Here is an 18,896-nt window from a genome sequence, read left to right as displayed (position 1 = left end):
GTTAAAAACCCTTGTCTACTGGACATGTGGCCAAAGCCTTGATTTCTTCAACTTCAAAATAGGGGACATTAAAAAGGACCTCCTCCACACAGGGCTCTTGGAAAGCTGATTGAGGCCATGGTGCCTGCTGTGTGTGCACTGAGCACTGGACAGATGCCTCCCAGCATGGGCAGTACCTCCCAGGGGGCTACAGCCCCACTCTGCCCTGCCACCCACCCTCGCTCACCTTCCAGCACAATGATGGCAAAGTCCTGGGCTGTCTGGGCCTTGCGGCTGGCAAAGCACTGGTAGGCCCCCGAGTGGCTCTTCTGAGCCGAGGAGATGAGCAGAGTTTCATTGCTGAGCCCGCGGATGGAGATGGCCTCCCCGGGCAGCACCAGTTCAGTGTTGCGGTACCAGCGGATGGTGAACTCTGGGGAGCCCGTGAGGGCACAGGACAGGATGACCGTGCTACCGATGCCCGTCTTCAGTTTCTTTGGTGTCAGGGTCACATGAAGGGGGTCTGAGTGGCCAGGTGGGGCAGATGTGAAGGGAGGTGGGAGGAGAGGAAAAAGAAACAAGGAGTTTACTGTGACGGCCTGTGGCTGGATGGACAGAAGTCACAGAGTCTAGCTATTCAAACACACCCCGTGTGAGATTTGGGACTAGGAAATCCTCTGCTCTGGGCCTCAGTTTACTTATGAGGCATGTAGATACAAGCTGGGATTTTCTGAGGAATGTCTTATTCCGATGGCCTCTACTTCCCTAAGGTTGGTCCCTCTGCTTAGGCAGAGCTTCAAGGCTCTCTTAACTCACCCAGAAGCCTGGGACCTTGATTTACATGACACCCAGAAACCAGAAGGCACATTTCTTCCTGTCAGCTGCCTCTCATACCCACGCAGGCCACTAGCCTCTGCTCTCTGCTAGCTTGGTGTCCTTTGCACGTGGCTGGGACTCCATCACCTCCCTGCCCCACATCAACCATCCTCTTTGCTACAGCCTCCTCCTGCTCAGAACTTTCAAGGATCCTCCAAACTCAGCATGGTATCCAAAGCCCTCAGAGGCCCAAGGCACCTGCCCTCCACCTCCTGTCACTAAGGTTATAAAGCTAGAACATCAATGACCTGCATGTGATTCCTATCTTCCTTGGAGTGTTCTGGCTGCAGAGCCTAAGCTCTAGGCCTAGAATTCTCTGCCCAATTCCTGCTGCTCTCTTGTCACTTCTTCCAGGGAGTCTTCCTGGATTTCACCTCTCCTCCCATTTTAAATCCCTCTCCTATCTCCCCACCAGGGAATAATCAATGCCATACTGAGCAGTCTGTCTTTTCATTACCCTTTCCCTCATCCTTTGGATGGTGGACACTTGGAAGCAGAGGCATCCTCAGCATTACATCCCCACCAAGACTCAGACTATGAGTATCATTGACTGGATGATGGACCGGTGACAGCCCCAAGTTGGCTTCCCTCACTGATTTCTGTGCCTGAGGGCTCCTGTGTAGGAATTCAGGCTGCAAGAATGGAGGGACCCAGGGACCTTTCAGGAGGGGATGGCAGGCCTAGGGGGGATGAGAGAAGGTTGTACCACTTCCTCTTGAACCTGAGCCTCTAGCAAGCCACTGTGTGTGTGTGTGTGTGTGTGTGTGTGTGTGTGTGTGTGTGTGTGCATGTGTGTGTTCATACACTGTGGGTATGAACATGTGGACAGTGTAGAAGTGGTGGTCTGCAGCTGACCTGAGGAGTGCGGAATAGTGAGGGGAAGTGTGTATTGGTGCAGGTGTATGGACCCCAAAACTATGTGGGAATTTGGGGAAATGAGTGTGTAGATTTTGGATGCTCATGCCTGTGTTTGTGTGTGTGTCTGCTTACTGATGTGCACCAGGGCAGGTGTGAATACCAGTCACCATGCTGATATTTTAAGAGCTTGTGGTAGGTGTGACCTCCTGATTTATTCTCTCTCTCTCTCTCTCTCTCTCTCTCTCTCTCTCTCTCTCTCTCTCTCTCTCTCTGTCTCTCTCTCTCCCAGAAACAAAAACAGACACACACAAAATGAAAATCAAAACCAACAACAAGAACAAAAGAAAAAAGCCCAATATGATAAATACTCATCACACCTGAGTCTGCTCTGATACTTGCTGTGTATTTTCTGTCCCCCTCACCATTTGTCATACCTTAAAATTTCCAAGGAAGGGGCCCAAAGAGACTACTCCGTGGGTAACAGCACTGGCTGCTCCTACAGAGGACCCGGGTTCAATTCCCAGCCACTTTTCTAAGCATTTGCCTCCCCGCTGTCCTGGAGCAGTCCTCGGGAGGTCCTTCTGTTCTAATGTCACTGTGGATGCTCGTGGGGGACAACCTCCACTCTACATTGTGGGTAAATGCACAAGAATTGTTAAGGCTTTCTGGGCCATGGGAGGATGTTGAGCCCAGATCTGGCCAGGGAGTCAGATGCGAGGCTAGAAGGCCAGCAGAAGCTCTGCACTGTCTGTGGCACACACGAGGGTCTCATGAGAAGGTGACGAGGGGCTGAGTGCTACCTTGACCAACCTTTGCGGCATAGCGGACTCGGCTGAGGATGGAGTGAGTCACCCTAGGTAGTTCCTGCCTTGCCAAACTGGAATGACCTCAGGGAACCGTCATGCTCTTGAGTACAATGTTCAGGGGCTCAGGCTCAGGCTGCCTGACACCTAGAGGGGTCCTCACGGGTCCCAGATCCCAGCCCCCTTGGCTGCCTGGCTGGCAGAAAACTCTGGCTGTTAGAGCTCAAGGGAGCCTCTGCATCTTACAGATACGGGCCAGGCGAAGGGTCAGGATGGATGGTGCTGAGATGGCCTAGGGCACTTCTGTGGCATCAGCCCCTCTGTCTTCACTGCCTCTGCCTGCCCTCGGGGGCTCGTAACAGGAGAGGTCTGCAGGGCCTTCCTGCTTTCCATAGCTCTCTGGACCCCTGGGGCTCTGTGCTGGGAAGAACAGGGAAGGAGCAGACTCCATATCCATGGCAGCTCCAGGTGCAGCTGACTTGGCTGCCTCTGCTCAATGTCTGGTCTGATGGGTCAGGACCCTTGCCAACTATTCCTCAATACTTGGACTGTCACCCTAGATGGAGACACAGTTCCGCCTTGTGGATTAACATTAGTATTGACACTCTCAGCCAGACACAGCCTTCCCCTAACAAGCCCAAGAGCGCTCCCTTTCATGAGCTCCCCACAAGACCCACCCCCACCCCAGCCTGCTTGACTCCTGGAGAGACCACATGGCTGGAGATCATAGGTACTGCCGATGATACCAGGACTGAAAGGCAGGGCTGGTTTCAAACCAGTGGCCTCTCCAAGCCATAATCTGCCCTTTTAGGCACTAGGAGCTCCTCTTGGGGTAGTAGGAGGCAGGAGCAGGTCCTGCATGGTCATGGTACTCCATCACTCAGAGGTTAGTACTCCCCAAGTCTCCTAGGGCTGCAGAAGGCTCCCGACTCACCGATGACTGTGAGGATGCCGTTGGCCTCTGCCGACCCGAAGGTGTTAGTGACCTCACAGATGTAGGTGCCACTGTCCTCAGTGCGCAGGTCACTGATGGTCAGCCCTGTGATACGCTTAGCCCAGCGGCTGTCAGCAGGGAGGGGCCGGCCATCTTTGAGCCAGCGGATGGCAGGGATGGGGTAGCCAGAGGCGGCACAGGGCAGCTCCACGGCATGGCCGGTCCACACTTCCTGGGAGTGGAAGCCATCCAGGATCGTGGGGATGGACTCTGCAGGGTCTGCAAGAAGAGAGGGTCAGTAACTGATGCCATCCTGGATGGAGGAAATAGGAGCGAGGCGAGGGAAGCAAGACCTCCAGACAGAAGTCCCTTCCCCATGCTTACAGAGAGCAGGTTCCAGGGTGGCAGCATTTCCCGAGGAGTGCATGTGTCCTCCATGTGTGTGCCTAGACCAGGCTGAGCCCTGAGAACCATGATTGTGAGCCAGGCTGTGAGGACTGCTGAGGACATGGTAGAGCTCAAAGCCAGAGGGTCAGAAGGAATGACAAAGGAGGACACTTGTGACAGCTGTCTTCACCCTGGTCTCAGGACTTGACAGTGGTGTCTACATTTTGCAGTTACTGGTGGACCTCTGTCTGGGCCTCAAACTAGACTGGAGATAACCACAAAATGGGTGAACGGTTGAGGCACCCTGCCCTGTCTTGAAGTTTGGGTTATGAGCCTAGCCTTTAATGGCTAAGCCAGCTCTTTAGTCCCTTGTCTTGCCTTCTGCTCATGTTCTGGGCAGGCTCAGAGTGACTGGTTCATGTGTCAGAGCCCAGAACAGTATGGGAGGAAAGCCGAGAGAAGCCAGACCCTGTGAAACCTGTGACCCTTGATGGTGGAAGACACAAGCCCCAGTGGCTGAGATGTCCGGGTCATTTATGAGTGTTCCTGTCTACTCTCTCAGTCCAACTCTTCACGGGCAGACATTTCTGGGATTCTGACCCTCGGGTCCCATCTCCGCTGTCAAGGGCCCACCGGCTCTTCTGTATAGCACACCTCCATTTTTTTCTTTTTAGACAGGGTCTCTAGCCAAGATTGGCCATAAACTCACATCACCAAGGATGACCTTGAACGTCAAAAAATTAATACAGTACGTGTGTGTGAGCGAGTGCGTGTGCTTGTATGCACTTTTGAGCACACGGGTGTGCATGCGCTGTGGGTCATGTGTTGAAGTCGGAGAAGAACTTACAATAGTTGAGTCTCTCCTTCCACTGTGTGGGCCCGAGGGAATCTAACTCAGGTTGTCAGGCTTGGTGGCACCTTTACCACTGGGCCATCTTACTGCCCCATGATCTTGAACTCCTGGTCGTCTGGCCTTTGCCCGGTGAGTCTTGGGATTACAGGCATGTGGCACCATGCCTGCTTTATTCTGTGCTTGAGATCAAACCCAGGGCATCCTATATGATAAGCAGGCTAACGGAGCTGTATCCCCAGGTTTCCCCAGCACACCCTTCTATTCTTTCTGCTTAGCAGTCCAGGCTTCTCCCAAGTGCTTGGCGACCCTCCCCTCTTATCCTGTGCAGGGATTCTCAGGCACGAGCTCCCAGATCTGGCTTTTAGACTGACTCTCTCAAAGCTGTCTACAACCCAGCTCTGCTGTGGCCTGTCCTGGACTCACTCCACACTAAGGCAAGCTGGGTCACCCAGACATCCCAGACATCCAGCCAGCCTGCTCTGCTCAGCCCACTCTGACTCACTGTTCACAAGCCAGCCTCGGCGGTTTCTCACGCACACCTCCTCCCTAACTGCTGTCCCTCTCTCTGGACTCCCATGGAGCTTCCTTTTTCTTCTTTCCTTTTCAAACAATTCCTTTTCTTTCTTTCTTTCTTTTTTTTTGAACAAAACATGGGAAATTATTATTATTTTTTGAACGGGTAATATATGCAGGTGCAAAGCTTCAGGAAGCCGAAGAGCATAGATAGAAAGGGGGCTCCCCCAGCCCCCGGCCTTAGCCTGCTGTCTGCCCCTTGAGGCCCCAACTGCGGCTACCTGTCTTTCTTTTTTTAACGGCAGCTGCCGCGGGCCAGGCATCCATCTTCCCAGAAGACAGCCAGGCTTCTTGAGGCAGTGTTGACCTGTGATGTCCCTCCTGTGCCGAACGTGGAGCAGGGTTCCTGCCTGTTGAACCTTCTATTTCGTGTGTGTGTGTGTGTGTGTGTGTGTGTGTGTGTGTGTGTGTGTGTGTGTATACTCAGGAACGAGGGTGTGCCAGTGAACTGAGTTTGCTGGATAAACTCCACACTGAGGATTTTACGAACTAGAGCCGCATTGTGACTTCAGAGAACACAGAGAGACAAGGTTGCCGAGACCAGAGAAGTGTGGGGACCAGCCCAGAACCACATGGCAGACCAGAGTTCTGAAAGTAGGTTGTTCATATCCTTGTTCAGCAGATGGGGCCCCAGATGGAAGAATCTAACATGCTCAATCTTGTTCGGGGGTGAACAGGGGAGCTTCTGACCCCCCCACACTCCCTTCACCAGTGGGGCCATCTGCTCTTTGCTCTTGCCCCTTTGAAGAGAGTTGAGACCTGGAGTCTCTCTGGGAGAGAGACTTTCCAGAAGGTTCATCTTTGTCTCTACCTGTGGCTGGGACTCAGGAGGCCCAAATGCCAGTCCTACGTGCTCTCTAGTCGGCCTTGAGACTTTGGGTGAGTCTCACGACTTCTGCACCAGGTGTCTTCTCCGCACACAGTGGAGGTGACCATGGTGCCTCCGTGTCTAACATTATTTTCCTAGGCACCGCAGGGCAGGATGCATGCTACGGTGCCTCACAGGCACAGGAGGTACAGATGCAGCGGTGATTGTCATTTGATGCTCACCTTCTCCCCGTGCCAGACTGTCCTCGCCCCTCCTCCACCCCAGTGGGGATGGCTGATTGGTTGGGATCAACAGAGCCAGTGCCAGAGAAGAATTACTCAATGTGACACTTAATTGATGCGAAATACACAAATTCCATGGCACAGGGCAGAATTTACAAGCAGAGGGGCTGCCAGGGTGGTGGAGGAGGGGCGGGGGATGGGGAGAGAATTAATCACTGAGGCCCAGGCGTGAAATTAAATTCGGGGGGGGGGTGGTAGTGGCAGGGAAAAGAAGCCTCTTTCATTACGGGGGAGCAGAGAAGTAAAGGGCCATGGGGTGTACATGTGACATCCTGGGGGACTAGGCGCTGCCAGCATGGGCATTGGGCTGGGAAAAGACAGACAGACAGCCCTGTCTGAGGGTGTGGTGCCCCAGGTCAGGCTGCTGGGATGTCCTGTGATGTCTGGGTCAAGGCTGGAACCAGGGCACATGGTGTCTGCTCCATGACTGTCCTGCATGTGCTGGGGGACAGGAAACTGGCTTTATATCCTGTCTGGTCCTCGATCTCTGTCTCAAGGTGAGGAGGCCCATACTAGGTTGTCCGGGATGCTGGTGCTCCGTTGAATGCTTGGGGGGAAACTCTCTAGAAATCCCTAAGTCATGTGGGGCAGGTGTTATCTTGGAGGATTTGGGGGAGACTTAGACTCTTTGTAACTGCCCTGTGTGACTTAGAAAACAGGAAAATAACTGTCCGCTCTTGTCCCCACCTTGGTCAGTGCGATAGGAATGGAGGATCGGGACAGTGCAGGGACAGCAGGGTAATGATGCGGATCTCCCTGCCAGAGCTGCAGCCTGACTTCCGGAGGCTTCACAGGCATCAGGTACCATTGAACTCCACACGCTGTGGCCTGTGACCTCCTTATGACCGCCCAGCTAACTGTATTTGCCATTCTTGGTTCTCAGACCCGGGAGCAGAGGTTGGAGACTCTAGGGATGCTGGGTAGCACAGCTCACAGGGCGCCTCTCACCTTCTTGCATCATCTCCAGCCCCAGGGGCAGCCGCTTCCGGTTCCTCTCACCTTTGTATGTGGGGAATCCTTTCAGGACCTCATCGGCCCTGGCCTTCGAAGTGATGGAGCAGACGCTTCCTTAGGACAGGCTGGGCTTAGGGGTGGGTGGGGGCAGTGAGCTGGTGAGCCCGGAGGTGGCAGCTCTCCTGATGCCGTTCCCCGCTTCCCTCTCATATCACTTGCATTTTTGCAGAGACAAGCAGCTTGCAGACAAGCTGCCTTGTCACATCCTATCACATCGGGGTCCTGCGTCACTGCACGGTCTCCCTTCCTCTCCCCGCTGTTCCCTTCCCTCCAGCATCTCCCTTCCTCTCCTTTACTTCCCTTTGTCTCTGTGTCTCTCTGGTCCAGGTCCAGGTCTCCTCTCCCGGTCACCACTCCCTCTGAGCCCAGGCCCTTCTCCCGGGGTGACCTTTGTATCTGACCTCTGTTCCTCAAGGTAGGGTCTTATCTCTGAGTCCTGGGGGTATGCCATCTCTCTTACTGTTCCCCACTGTGCCTTTTACCCACCATAATGGGGTAGGACGAGAAGAGAAAAGCCAGCACAGCCTCCAGCTTCCAGAATCTGTTCTTTTGAGGGACCCCTGCCTAATTCTCACACCTTACCCCCAAAGCTGGAGATCCAGCCATCAGAGCAGAGAATGAAGGGCTGGATGGAGGAGAGCAGAGCAGGCTGCAAGAGAAGGTTTCTGGGCCTCCCACCCCTGCACTGTATGAGGAGCATGCAAATGAGATGCAAAACACCATGCAAACAAGGCCCTGTAATTTGGAAGCAAACCACTCCAGTGCAGCACACTCTGAATTGGCTGCAGATCCAAAAGTCTTGCCGGAACGGTCTCTGCTCTGGCCCAGTGTCATCCCCTCACACAGAAGCACAGTTTCCATTGGTGCTCATTAACGCCACAAATGTTTACTTGGTACCTATTGTGCACTACACACAGGACCAGACGTCAGAGACACGAGGGTCACACGGGGGAGCCTGGCTATTACCTCCTGATTTCTGTCCTCTTAATCCTGTTTTCAGCTATGCTGGGCAGGTGACATGGGTCCCAGGGAGTCACCCGTGGATGAAGGCTGACCTCTGCAAGCCACAGATGGCAGAAGCAGGCAGAGGGGCTGAGTCCTTCCCTGGGGCCTGGTGTGGGGCATTACCTTGTGGTTTTAATGCCCCCAAAGTGAAGTTCTAATCAGTTCATCCTCCCTCTAAAAGCCATTCCATCCCCACTTCCTCAAGGCAAGGATGCTTAAACTGTAGGTCAAAGACCCTCAGGAAGTTGTGATAGCCATTCTGTGGGTTGCAATCAGCATTGAGAAAAATCAAAATAGCATGGGAGATAATAGAAGACATTAGATGCTGAGGATGTAGGGTTGGTTGTGTGCTTGCCTAGCATGTCCTGGGTTTGATCCTCAACACAGCATCAATCCAGAGTGGTGGCACATTTATAATCCCCGTGCTCAGGAGATGGAGGCAGGTGAATCAGAAGTTCAAGGGCATCCTCACGCCAGTCTGAAGACTCAGACTTCACGAGACTCAGTCTCAGAAAACAAAAAGACAAAACCAGATCAAACCTGACAAACAACAAAACCTATGCTGCAGAAAGTATCAGAAACATGGTGTGATGATGCATGCTTGTGATCCCAGAATTTGGGAAGCTGAGGCAAGAAGATCACCGCATGTTTCAGGTCAGCCGTCTCTAAAAGACTCCCTTTCCCCTGCAAAGGAAGTCTCAGAGCCTGTGGTGACAGCGTGGGGAAAATCCCAGTATGCATTGTACAGGTGATGTAAGAACATCTGTCTGTGGATGGATGGATGGATGGATGTCAAAAACTTGGAGCTACTAGTGGAGAAAGCTTTATGAAGGGAGCCCTCTGCCTTTCCCCTTCTTTGCCAGAGGTGGTGTGTGGGTGTTCTGCTGACCCTCCCTGCCTTCAGTGGAAGGGTACTACAGCCAGAGGGACCAGAGTGTGAACTCTGACTGGGCCTCCCAACTGGTTCAATAGCTCAGGCAGGCCACTGGACTACCGTGGGAAGTACAGAACATTACACACACCTCACAGGGCTGTGGATGCTGACCAGGTAGCACATGGAGGGCTACCTGATACACAGGGCGCAACACACATCCTCCATCTTTCCTCAGACACGACAATCATCCCAGAACAAGAATCTCCTAGGAACACTTATCATTTATGTTCTACATGCTCTCCAATGCTGTGAGGTGGCTTCCAACAAAGTACACACACACACATACACACACACACACAACAACAACCAACCAACCAACTAACCAACCAACTAACCAACCTACCAACCAAATAAACAAAAAACCCAGAATCTTTGGGAATACTTAGAGACACAAGGAAACGAAACACCCTCCTGATGACTACAGATTTTACCGATGAGTTTCCTGACAAGGATGGCAAACAGAGGAAGTGGCGGCAGCCGAGGGAGTGGAGAGGGAAATTCTGCCTGAGAACCAGAACTTCATCAGACACACGGAAACGTTTTCAGTCCTCCAGGAGAGCCAGGTGTGGTCTGGCGGTGGTTTCTGGACTGAAGAAACCTCCAGAAAAGCTCTTACATCAAGGCTACTTGACCCAAGCTGGATGAAGTCTAGCCCAGGGGTATCTCTGTCCGCGATCGTTACTTTCTTTCTCAGAGTGGATACACAGGGCATCCCGTATCCATGGAGGGTCAGTGTGCCCCAGGAAAGCCGCCTACCTGTCACAGAGAGCCGAGCCCCGTTGCTCTGACGAGTCTCCCCACTGTATTTGTGCTTCGTAATGCAGCGGTAGGTGGAGAGAGCGTCTTCCTTCTGCACGTCTGAGATGTACAGCCCACCGTGTGATGTGATGGAAAACCTGTTTTCTGGAGACACAACCCGATAGAGCCCGTTACTTCTGGCTGAGGCAGCTCTGACTGGCAGGTGACCTCCCTAGAGCCATCTTGAGCCAAGGCAGTAGAGAAAACCAGGGATGAGGTAGTGTGGCCTCACAGGTGTGCCATGGCCAATAGACAAGGCTTTTAACCACACACCAACACAATGACAAGTAGAAATGTTGGTACTTCCCCCCCTCCCACTGTCGTCACTGTGTAGCCCTGGCTGGTTTCAGACTCAGGACCTTCCTGCCTCTGTCTTAAAGTACGGATTGCAGAAAACGCCACCACACCTGACAAGGAATTGGGCTTTAGAGTCAGACCGAGTGAAATCAGTGTCTCCATTGGGTTTTTCTACTTATTAACTGTGCTATCTTGGGCATTGCTTAGCCCCCTGAGTCTTAGACATACAATAAAGTGCAGATACTCCTGCATAGGTTGGATATATCAAACATCTGCATGCAGAAAGTGCTCACACAGTGTGGAGGGGTCCTCTCATTTCCTACCCTCCGGTAAGAGTCTGCAAAACATCCTCATTCATCATGCACTGGCTCCTAGAATTGCTGGTCTCCGTTTTAGTGGAAGAAGTGATTGGTCCAGTCACTGGACTGGAACTTAGGGGTTCTGACTCTCAGCCTTCCTTCTAAATCAAGCCAAACAAAGCCTTTGGAATTTCTGGTCTCTGTTTTAGGGGAGGAAGCAAATGTGTAGTGAAGAGATTGGCCTGCACCACAGTCAGTCACAGGCTGGAACTTGGGGGTTCTGACTCCTAGGCTTCCTTCTGAGCCAAACACAAGCTTAAATTCTTTCTGCCCTGGGGCTGTGGAGAGGCAGACACGGTTATCACCCACAGTCACGATCAACCGTGGGACAAGCTCTGGGTTTACTGTGGTGCCACTGTTCTTGCCCCACTATCCCCGCTGGGGTTTGACAGGGAAGCAGAGTAGGTCAGCCGGCTGTGGGGCACTCACTAGGCTGCTGCTGTTGAACCTGTCCACAGGAGAGTGGCCTTCTCTGTGTAGGTTCTCCAGCGAACCCTGACTCTGAGCTGATGAGAGCTGATTTAAGGGAAGAGGTGGCCTTGGGTTGGGGAGTGGCTGGTGGCAGCCGAGGACTATGCTTACTGAGAACAGAAGAGATCAGACAGACTGGGGCCACACCTGGGCTCCACTGTCACCTTTAAGTAATAGTACTTATCCAGGAAGGATGGGGTCAGGGTAGGGGAGTGATGTGAAACCATCGGATGAGCTTGTTAGCTTGCCAGGCTCTAGGATGAACCCTACATCTACAATCTGCCTCCCTCTGCCTGGGGCAGACTCACAGTCCCTCCCCCTACCCGAGCAGGAAGAGTTCTAGCTGCAGCTTACCCTTCATGTATGCCCCAGGCACACACTTAGGGGTGATCGTGTGTGTGTGTGTGTGTGTGTGTGTGTGTGTGTGTGTGTGTGTGCGCGTGCGTGCTTATGCGTGCTCTTGTAGACCAGAAGACAACCTTGAGTACTGCCCCTCAGCATCTGTTAATGTCTTTGTTTTTTGTTTGTTTTGTTTTGTGTTTTGAGACAGTATCTCACTGGCCTGGGATTGACCATGTAGGCCAGGCTGGTTGGTCTCCACCCCTCTGGAGCTGGGATTACTAGTGAGTACCACCACGTCAGGGTCTTTGTTATATGGATTCTGGGGATTGAACTCAGGCAAGCAGTTTTCTGAATAAGCACCTCCCTGGTCCATAAATTCAGTTCTGAGCATCAAGAGGTGAGGATGAAAGCCAGACACTTTCCTCCTCAGAGGCTGTAAAACTGCAGGATGACAAGTTTAATGTTCTTGACAATATCTTTGAAAAGTTTCTCTGGGCTTCTTTTGAATAAATATTTATTGATGTGTGTGTGTGTGTGTGTGTGTGTGTGTGTGTGTGTGTGTGTGTGTAGATCAAAGGACAGATTGTGGGAGTCGGTTCTCTCCTCCCACCACGTGTGTTCTGGGGGCTGGACTCCAGTTGCCAGGCTTGGCAGCAAACACTCTTACTCACGTAACCATCTCACCAGCCCTTCATAGTTATTTCTTCAATACGGCTTTAAATAACTTCATCAATCTGGGCTCTTCTGAATGAATTTTGGTCTAGCTACAATCTTCCTAATCACTTCTCCCTTCCTTCCCCTCCCTCTCTCCTCTTCTCTACAGTGCCCTGGGCCAGCACCAGCCAGTCTTTTCGCCAAGTGTGAAGCCCTAAAAATCACATTCTGCTGAGCTAGGTAGAAAAGAAAAACACTCGACTTCACGTAACACAGCGCTCACTTTTTTGGTATGACGGAGGAGGCAGCGCAGTCAGCTAAAGCCCTGATTTATTCTTGTGACCCCGGCTGGTCTCTTTTCTCTGCATCCCCCGTGTACTTAGTCCTAGGTCATCTAGGTCATCCCATGGTCCAGCTGCCTCTTGTTGGGAGTTCTCCTGGCTGATCCCACGGACACCAGCAGCTGTCCTCCTCTGGGTGACCAGGGAGACAGGCACCATGTGGAAAGTCAAAAAGGGAAGGAGGGGGCTGACAGAGCCCTCTGCCCCCTGTGTGTTGGCACGTGACATCCTAAAGTCAAGTGTAAAAGCCCCCTGGACATCAAGTGTAAAAGCCAACTGGAACTGAGGTGTAGAGCTGCTGTGGGGTGTCACTGTGGATCAGATGACGGGGAGGAGTTGTAGGGGGAAGCCAGGAAAGCTATCAAAGCAGGGTTAGCAGCCCTCAGGTACCCCAGCCCTGGTCAGCCTGAATCCTGGGGTCCTGGCCGCCAGCACCCCAGGACCCACATAGCCTTGTGCTACTGGGATTCTGCACCCAGAGTGGAGGGTGGGTGGGGTGATGCTGCTGCTGGTGGGGATCTGGGTTTCTATAGCAACCAGCAGCTGCTGCATCGGATGTTTCCCATCCTTCATTGTCCTCATTTTCCCCTCCCTTCCCCCCCCCCCCCCGTGCATATTTAATTGCAGTAGCGTGTGTTCTCTCTCTCTCTCTCTCTCTCTCTCTCTCTCTCTCTCTCTCTCTCTCTCTTCCAGACACAGTGTTTTGCTCCTACTGAAACAAAGGCAGGCCACAGCCCAGAGATGCGCAGTGTGAGAGGGAGAGGAGAAATCAGGGGTATTATGTTAATCCCTTTGGGGGGGGGGCTCAGCTACAACGGTTTGCACGCTTGATGAGAATCAGAAGTGGGGGTTGGGGAGTCCCTGCTGGGGACAGGAGGCTAAAGAAGTCTATGGAGGAGAGCTGGAGTCTTGAACACTGTGCTGAGCCCAGGAAGACATGGCTAGTTGTGGGCCTCAGCCAGGCCAGGACTCAATAATATGCTGGTCTCCAAAGCTATTTGGTGGCCACTGTGGCATAGGGGGTGGTGGCTTGAGATAATCTGCATCTTCGGCTCCTCCTCTCAAAAGATGTCCCTCTTCAGGAAAGTAGCGCACCTGACCCATGGCCACTGGGAATGCCTTAGGTAGCTGTAGGGATGGGTGGGGGTGTTGATGGATTTTTAGTTGATAACTCAGTAAGAGGGCCTGATGGCAGCAAGCTGGTGGGGGTCCTCGTTTCTGGACATCTGGGTGACCATTCTGAATGCCAGTAGTATCCCTGTGGGTTTATGCTTAGGCTAGAAGGGTAGGATGGGGAGCTTTGCTTAATCTTGAACTCTGTCTTGTCATATGGCACCACAGTAACCATGCTCACGGACAGGGAAATGGTGAATGTGGTTAGTGCATCCTTTTCTTCTTTTCCTTATCACAATACTTGTCCTGGCCCATTTTGTCATTCTCTTCTTTGGTGGCCTTGACAGAACTTCTAAATATTTATTGAACATCTGTTAGACACTAGGCAAGAAGAGGGCAGTGCAGAAGGAGGTGCGCAGGCGCAGACGTAGGGGCTGTGCAGAAGGAGGTACGCAGGCGCAGACGTAGGGGCAGTGCAGACGTAGGTGCGCAGGCGCAGACGTAGGGGTAGTGCAGACGTAGGTGCGCAGGCGCAGACGTAGGTGCGCAGGCACAGAGAATGCCCTGGAGAGATGTAGGGAGGAGTAACCGATACATCTCCAGACAAGAATTGACAAGGATCACTAGTGACCTGGGGAAGCTGAGAGCCCAGAAAGAACCCTCTCTAAGGCTGTTGGAGAACCAACTCTGTCCACACCTCAACCTTGGCCACCTAGCCTGCAGAGCTGTAGAACAGCAAGTCTCTGCCGTACAAAGCCACACAGCCTGTGCGTGTGGCATCTCTGGGACACTGGCATGGCAAGGCTGTCCTCTCTCAGAGCTTCTGCTGCGTATTCATCTGAGGAGGGAGAGGATCAAAAGAGTGTTTCCACCATGTATGTTCAGTATTTTCACCCAGGGAGCTTTCCAGAATCTTGTGGGTGTGGTGGTTTGGAAATAGGCTTTTGGGAGATGCTGGCCTGTGGGGCAGGGGAGTCCTTAGTCAGAAACAGTTGGAAGGACTCTGACTTCGGAGCATGGGCAATCCCACTCTTCTTTAGGAGAATGAGGAATGGACAGAACACACAGGTCGTGATCTCAGGAATATGGGGGAGTTAGATGGGGCTCTGGCCAGCAGGCTTCAGGGCTGCATCTTAGGAAGGAGACAGGTGGGCTTGGCTTTTGGCTGATTCTTAGGATCCTGGAATCTTGCTGTAAGGACTTGTGCAAGTGTGCTCATGTGAGAATGTGTGTGTGTGTGTGTGTGTGTGTGTGTGTGTGTGTGTGTGTGTTACATATTAGTATGGGAGCATGTAAAGACCCGAGATACATACAGGATGTCTGTCTGTCTGTCTCTCTCATTTGAGTCTGGATGTCTCACTAAACCTGGAGCTACCAGTTCCGCTAAACTGTCAGGCCACTGAGCTCCAGGGATCTGTTTCTGTCCTCCAGTGCTGGGATTAAGGTACACATGCCATGCCCAGCTTTTTATGTGGATGCTAGGGATCCGAACTCATGTCCTCATGCCTCTTTAGGCCAGGGAACAGGAGTCTGAGAACGCAAAGCCCCTCCTCCCTTGTGTAGGTGCTAAGTTTAGGTGACAGTGTCTTCCCTGTCATCTCCCAGGTCAGAGAGCTGTGCCACAGGGAGTCCTGCAGCTGCAGAATTTACTGAGACTTGATTGATGGAGACTCCATGACAGCCAGAGGGCTGGACAGGAGAAGCCAGCTTCTGAAGAGGTGGCCTCTTGTTCTCCGCCCTCTGGGAGGCACCAGGGACACAGGAAGCCGAGACTGGCTGAGGGTTTGGGGGAAGGAGTAAACTGTGCAGACCCTGCCGTAGCCTCTGCAGAAACAGGATAAGCTTTGCAGCTCCCAACCCAGCCCGTTTCCACCTTTGCCTCCCCAGCCTGTCCCCAACCCTACACCCAGAGCGATGCTTTCACCCCAAGGCAGATTACCTGATGCATTAGTGAGAATCCCTCCGTGGGACCCTGTTTTACCCAAAGTGATGGCAGTGCTCGCCATGACGTAGACACTCAGCAGAGATTTCCAGGAGGAGTGAGCAACCTCTAACCACCAAGGAGGAAGTGACCAAGTCTGATGCTAGCTGCACACTCACCTCCTCCAGGAAGCCCTTCTGGGTTTCTGAGAGTATCTACATCTGCCACAACTCACCACTGCCTCTACTGAACCCCTTGGACTTTTGTTAGTTTGAGACAGGGTCTCAATCTTAAGCCCAGGCTGGCCTGAAATTCATTAGGTACCCCAAGCTGACCCCACATTCATAGGGTTCCTTCTGCCTCAGCCTCCCAAATGCTGGATTACACACGTGAACCACACTTTAAAATTATTTTTTCAAGCATGTGAAATCAAGACTAAGCAACATGAAGTTTGACATAAATAAACAAACAAACAAGTAAATAATCCCCCCACCCAATCCTGCCATTCTACTTTCAGGAAGCAGGCCTTAAGAGGTTTGTACACTATATTCATAGCAGCACTGATCACAACAGCCAAGAGGATTCACTGATAGATGAGAGGGTAAACCAACCACGTGCTATACATACTTTGGAATATTATTTGGCTTTGAAAAGCAAGGACATGCTGATTCTTTTTACAGCATGGATGGACTTTGAGGACATCATGATACAAGCAGGAGAAGCCATATCCCCAAAGACAAATATGCTGCACGTCTATTCAGATGAGGTTTTGTAAGTAGTCACCCACACAGAGACAGAAAGCAGAATGGTTAGTGCTGAGGCTTGGAGAAAGGGAAAAGGGAGGGTGTAGTTAGTGAACACAGAGCTTCAGTTTTGTGAAGTAAAATTGAGCTTGAATGCTGCAGAATGATGGTGGCATCTTTTCCCAGCATGGTTGTACCTCTAAGGCCAGAACCCGGTGCTTGAGGCAGAGGCTCACAGTCTAGGAGTGGGATAGCATCCCAGGAAACTTCTGCCCCATAGATGTGACAGGGTGCATAGCTGGGGCCTTGGAGGAGGGCTCCATGCTTCCAACCTGAAGCCAGGCAGCCACTTGGGTATCCCTCATGGGTACTGTGCATCTTGGCTTGGTGAGGGATCCAGGCTGAGCTTATAAAGTTTTTAACTGGTGTCAAGCCCGGCAAGAAAGACATCCTGAGGCACATGCATCCATGATCTTGGGTTCCCAGACACTAAAACCATGAGAATAAGCTCATTAGGTTCTCAGTCTGTAACATCATGCTTTGGAGGCCTGAGGAGACCTATACCTACCTACCTCACCTGCACAGGTAGTTCATTTCTGAGAGACCCCCCTCCAGCACTGACATTCAGGGCACTGACCTGCTCCGTGAATGTACATACAGTGGTGCAGGTGGGAAAGAGGCACAGGTCCTGAGTCAGACTCTGTAAGTTGGGTCCAGAGAGTAAGGATAGAAGATGGGTGGAGAAAACAGCTTGAGTCCTCCCATGGGTATGGGGGCTAGGACCCCAGAGAAGAGCAGAGAGGCAGGGGGAGAGAAAGCAATAACTCAAGACAAGGGGGACAGATCCTCCCTGGAAGTGCCTTTCAGCATAGGCAGGGCCTCATCTGCATTCTCAAAGGCTCAGACCTTGTCCATCACTGCACATTCTATCCCAGGAAAGTGAGGCAGAGTAGCATCTGGACCAAAGTGGAGATGTCAGGAGAGGCCTTCTATCTCCTGTCCCATCGAATAGAGCACCTCAGTGGATGTAGCTGAGGCAGAAAGAGACTATGCAGGTGGGTGGCAGGTCTTGGTCCATGCAAACATGGGTGGGATATGCACAGTCAGAAACTGGCTGAAGCTGGAAGGTACTAGTTAAAGAGGGTTTTGCAAAGGCACAGTCTCCAAGTGGAAGTGAGCAGGACTGGATCCCTGCTTTCTGGAACAGGAGATCCTGAGGTCTAGTGCAGACACCATGGTCTCATATTCATCCTAAGCGAATGACCAAGCTGGGCATGCCAGGCCACTAATGAGGGGTACATAGCAACTCCAAATATTCCCAGGCAGTGTGGCGGTATGGGGTTGTTTGGGGAGTAACCTCTTTCATTTTCCCTGTACTTCTTCTGTGCTGAGGGAGCAAGGGGCTGCCTGTCGGGGAATGCTGACAGAGTCCCTACAGGGTCTCATACAGACTCAGTTTCTCCTACAAGGCTAGAGAGAGGGTCACATAGTTATCCCCTGAGCTGTCTTGTCTTCTCTTTAATCCAGCCCTGAGACAAGCCTAGCTCTGGGTTTGGATGACCTTGCATTCAACGTGTCAACACTTTAAGTCAGTCACCTCTGTCTCCCACCTCTGTCAGCCACGGAGTTCTGGGGAGTGAGGACATCTTGCTGGAAAAAGTCCTGTGACTAAGATGTCACCTATGGGAAGCACGTGTATGGAGACAGGCATGGCAGAATTGAGCTCACTGGGTTGGGAAAGGAGAAAGCTGGCTTCTAGTTGGCTGGGTGGGTTCAGACGAGCTTCATTAACTTCGTGGGCCTCAGTTTCCCTGAATGCTGGGTGAAGGAAGACAGCCAGTTGCTCTGGAATGTGTCTTCCAAGTCTTACTTTCCTAGGGATTTGATGGTCTGCCCTCCACTGTCTGGGCAAGGAGAGCGGGCTCAGCTCTTTGAACTCCATTTCTGTTCAAGGGCTGCGGAAGGCTGGAGCCAATCTCTACACAACCCCTGAGTCAGAGTCACGTTCCACACAGAACAGCCCTGTGATGGTGCTGGCATTACTCATAAACTCCTGGTTCCTGTCAGAGGGACATGTCAGCTTCTACCCGCTCATCATCATTGCTTTTGGGTCCAATAGCAGATGATGTCACGGAAGGACCCAGTACGTCAACAGCATGGTGAGAGGATCAGAGGGCTGGGCCTCAAACCATGTTCCACTTTCTCTCTGGAAGGTATAGGAAGTTCTTGAACTTTCTGAATCCAGTCCCTGTTAGAAGTAAACGAACTAATGAATGTGCCTGACTAACACAGTGGCTGGAAGACACCAGGTGTTCAGTGCATTAAGCAGATGATCTCTGGTGACTCTGGGAAGTGGGCAGTTCAGATCTAGACCTGGGTCTCAGCCTCCAAGTCCAGGCTCGATCAACTACCGCTGTCACCCCCTTAGCGCTTATAGGGTGGTCTTCTAAGTATGTAGGGTGTGTGGGGACTTACTGGTGGCAAAGGTTGGGTGGGGGTGGGCTGGATCTACTTCACTGGGAGCCAGGCAG

At 52.2% G+C, this 18,896-nt stretch overlaps 1 protein-coding gene across 1 annotated transcript in view; it reads right to left on the bottom strand.

The window, feature by feature from the left end:
• Dscaml1 (DS cell adhesion molecule like 1) overlaps positions 1 to 18,896 on the bottom strand; it is a 316,656-nt gene that overhangs the window by 87,100 nt on the left and 210,660 nt on the right. The window contains 3 exon segments of the mRNA XM_059267747.1: positions 227 to 502; positions 3,451 to 3,729; positions 10,083 to 10,229. Of these exon segments, the coding sequence (XP_059123730.1) occupies positions 227 to 502; positions 3,451 to 3,729; positions 10,083 to 10,229 (702 nt within the window).

This window comes from Peromyscus eremicus, chromosome 7, assembly GCF_949786415.1.
Source record: "Peromyscus eremicus chromosome 7, PerEre_H2_v1, whole genome shotgun sequence".
Taxonomy (NCBI): Eukaryota; Metazoa; Chordata; class Mammalia; order Rodentia; family Cricetidae; genus Peromyscus; species Peromyscus eremicus.
Note: the sequence above shows the minus strand (reverse complement) of the source record. Positions and strands in the feature narration are given on the sequence as shown.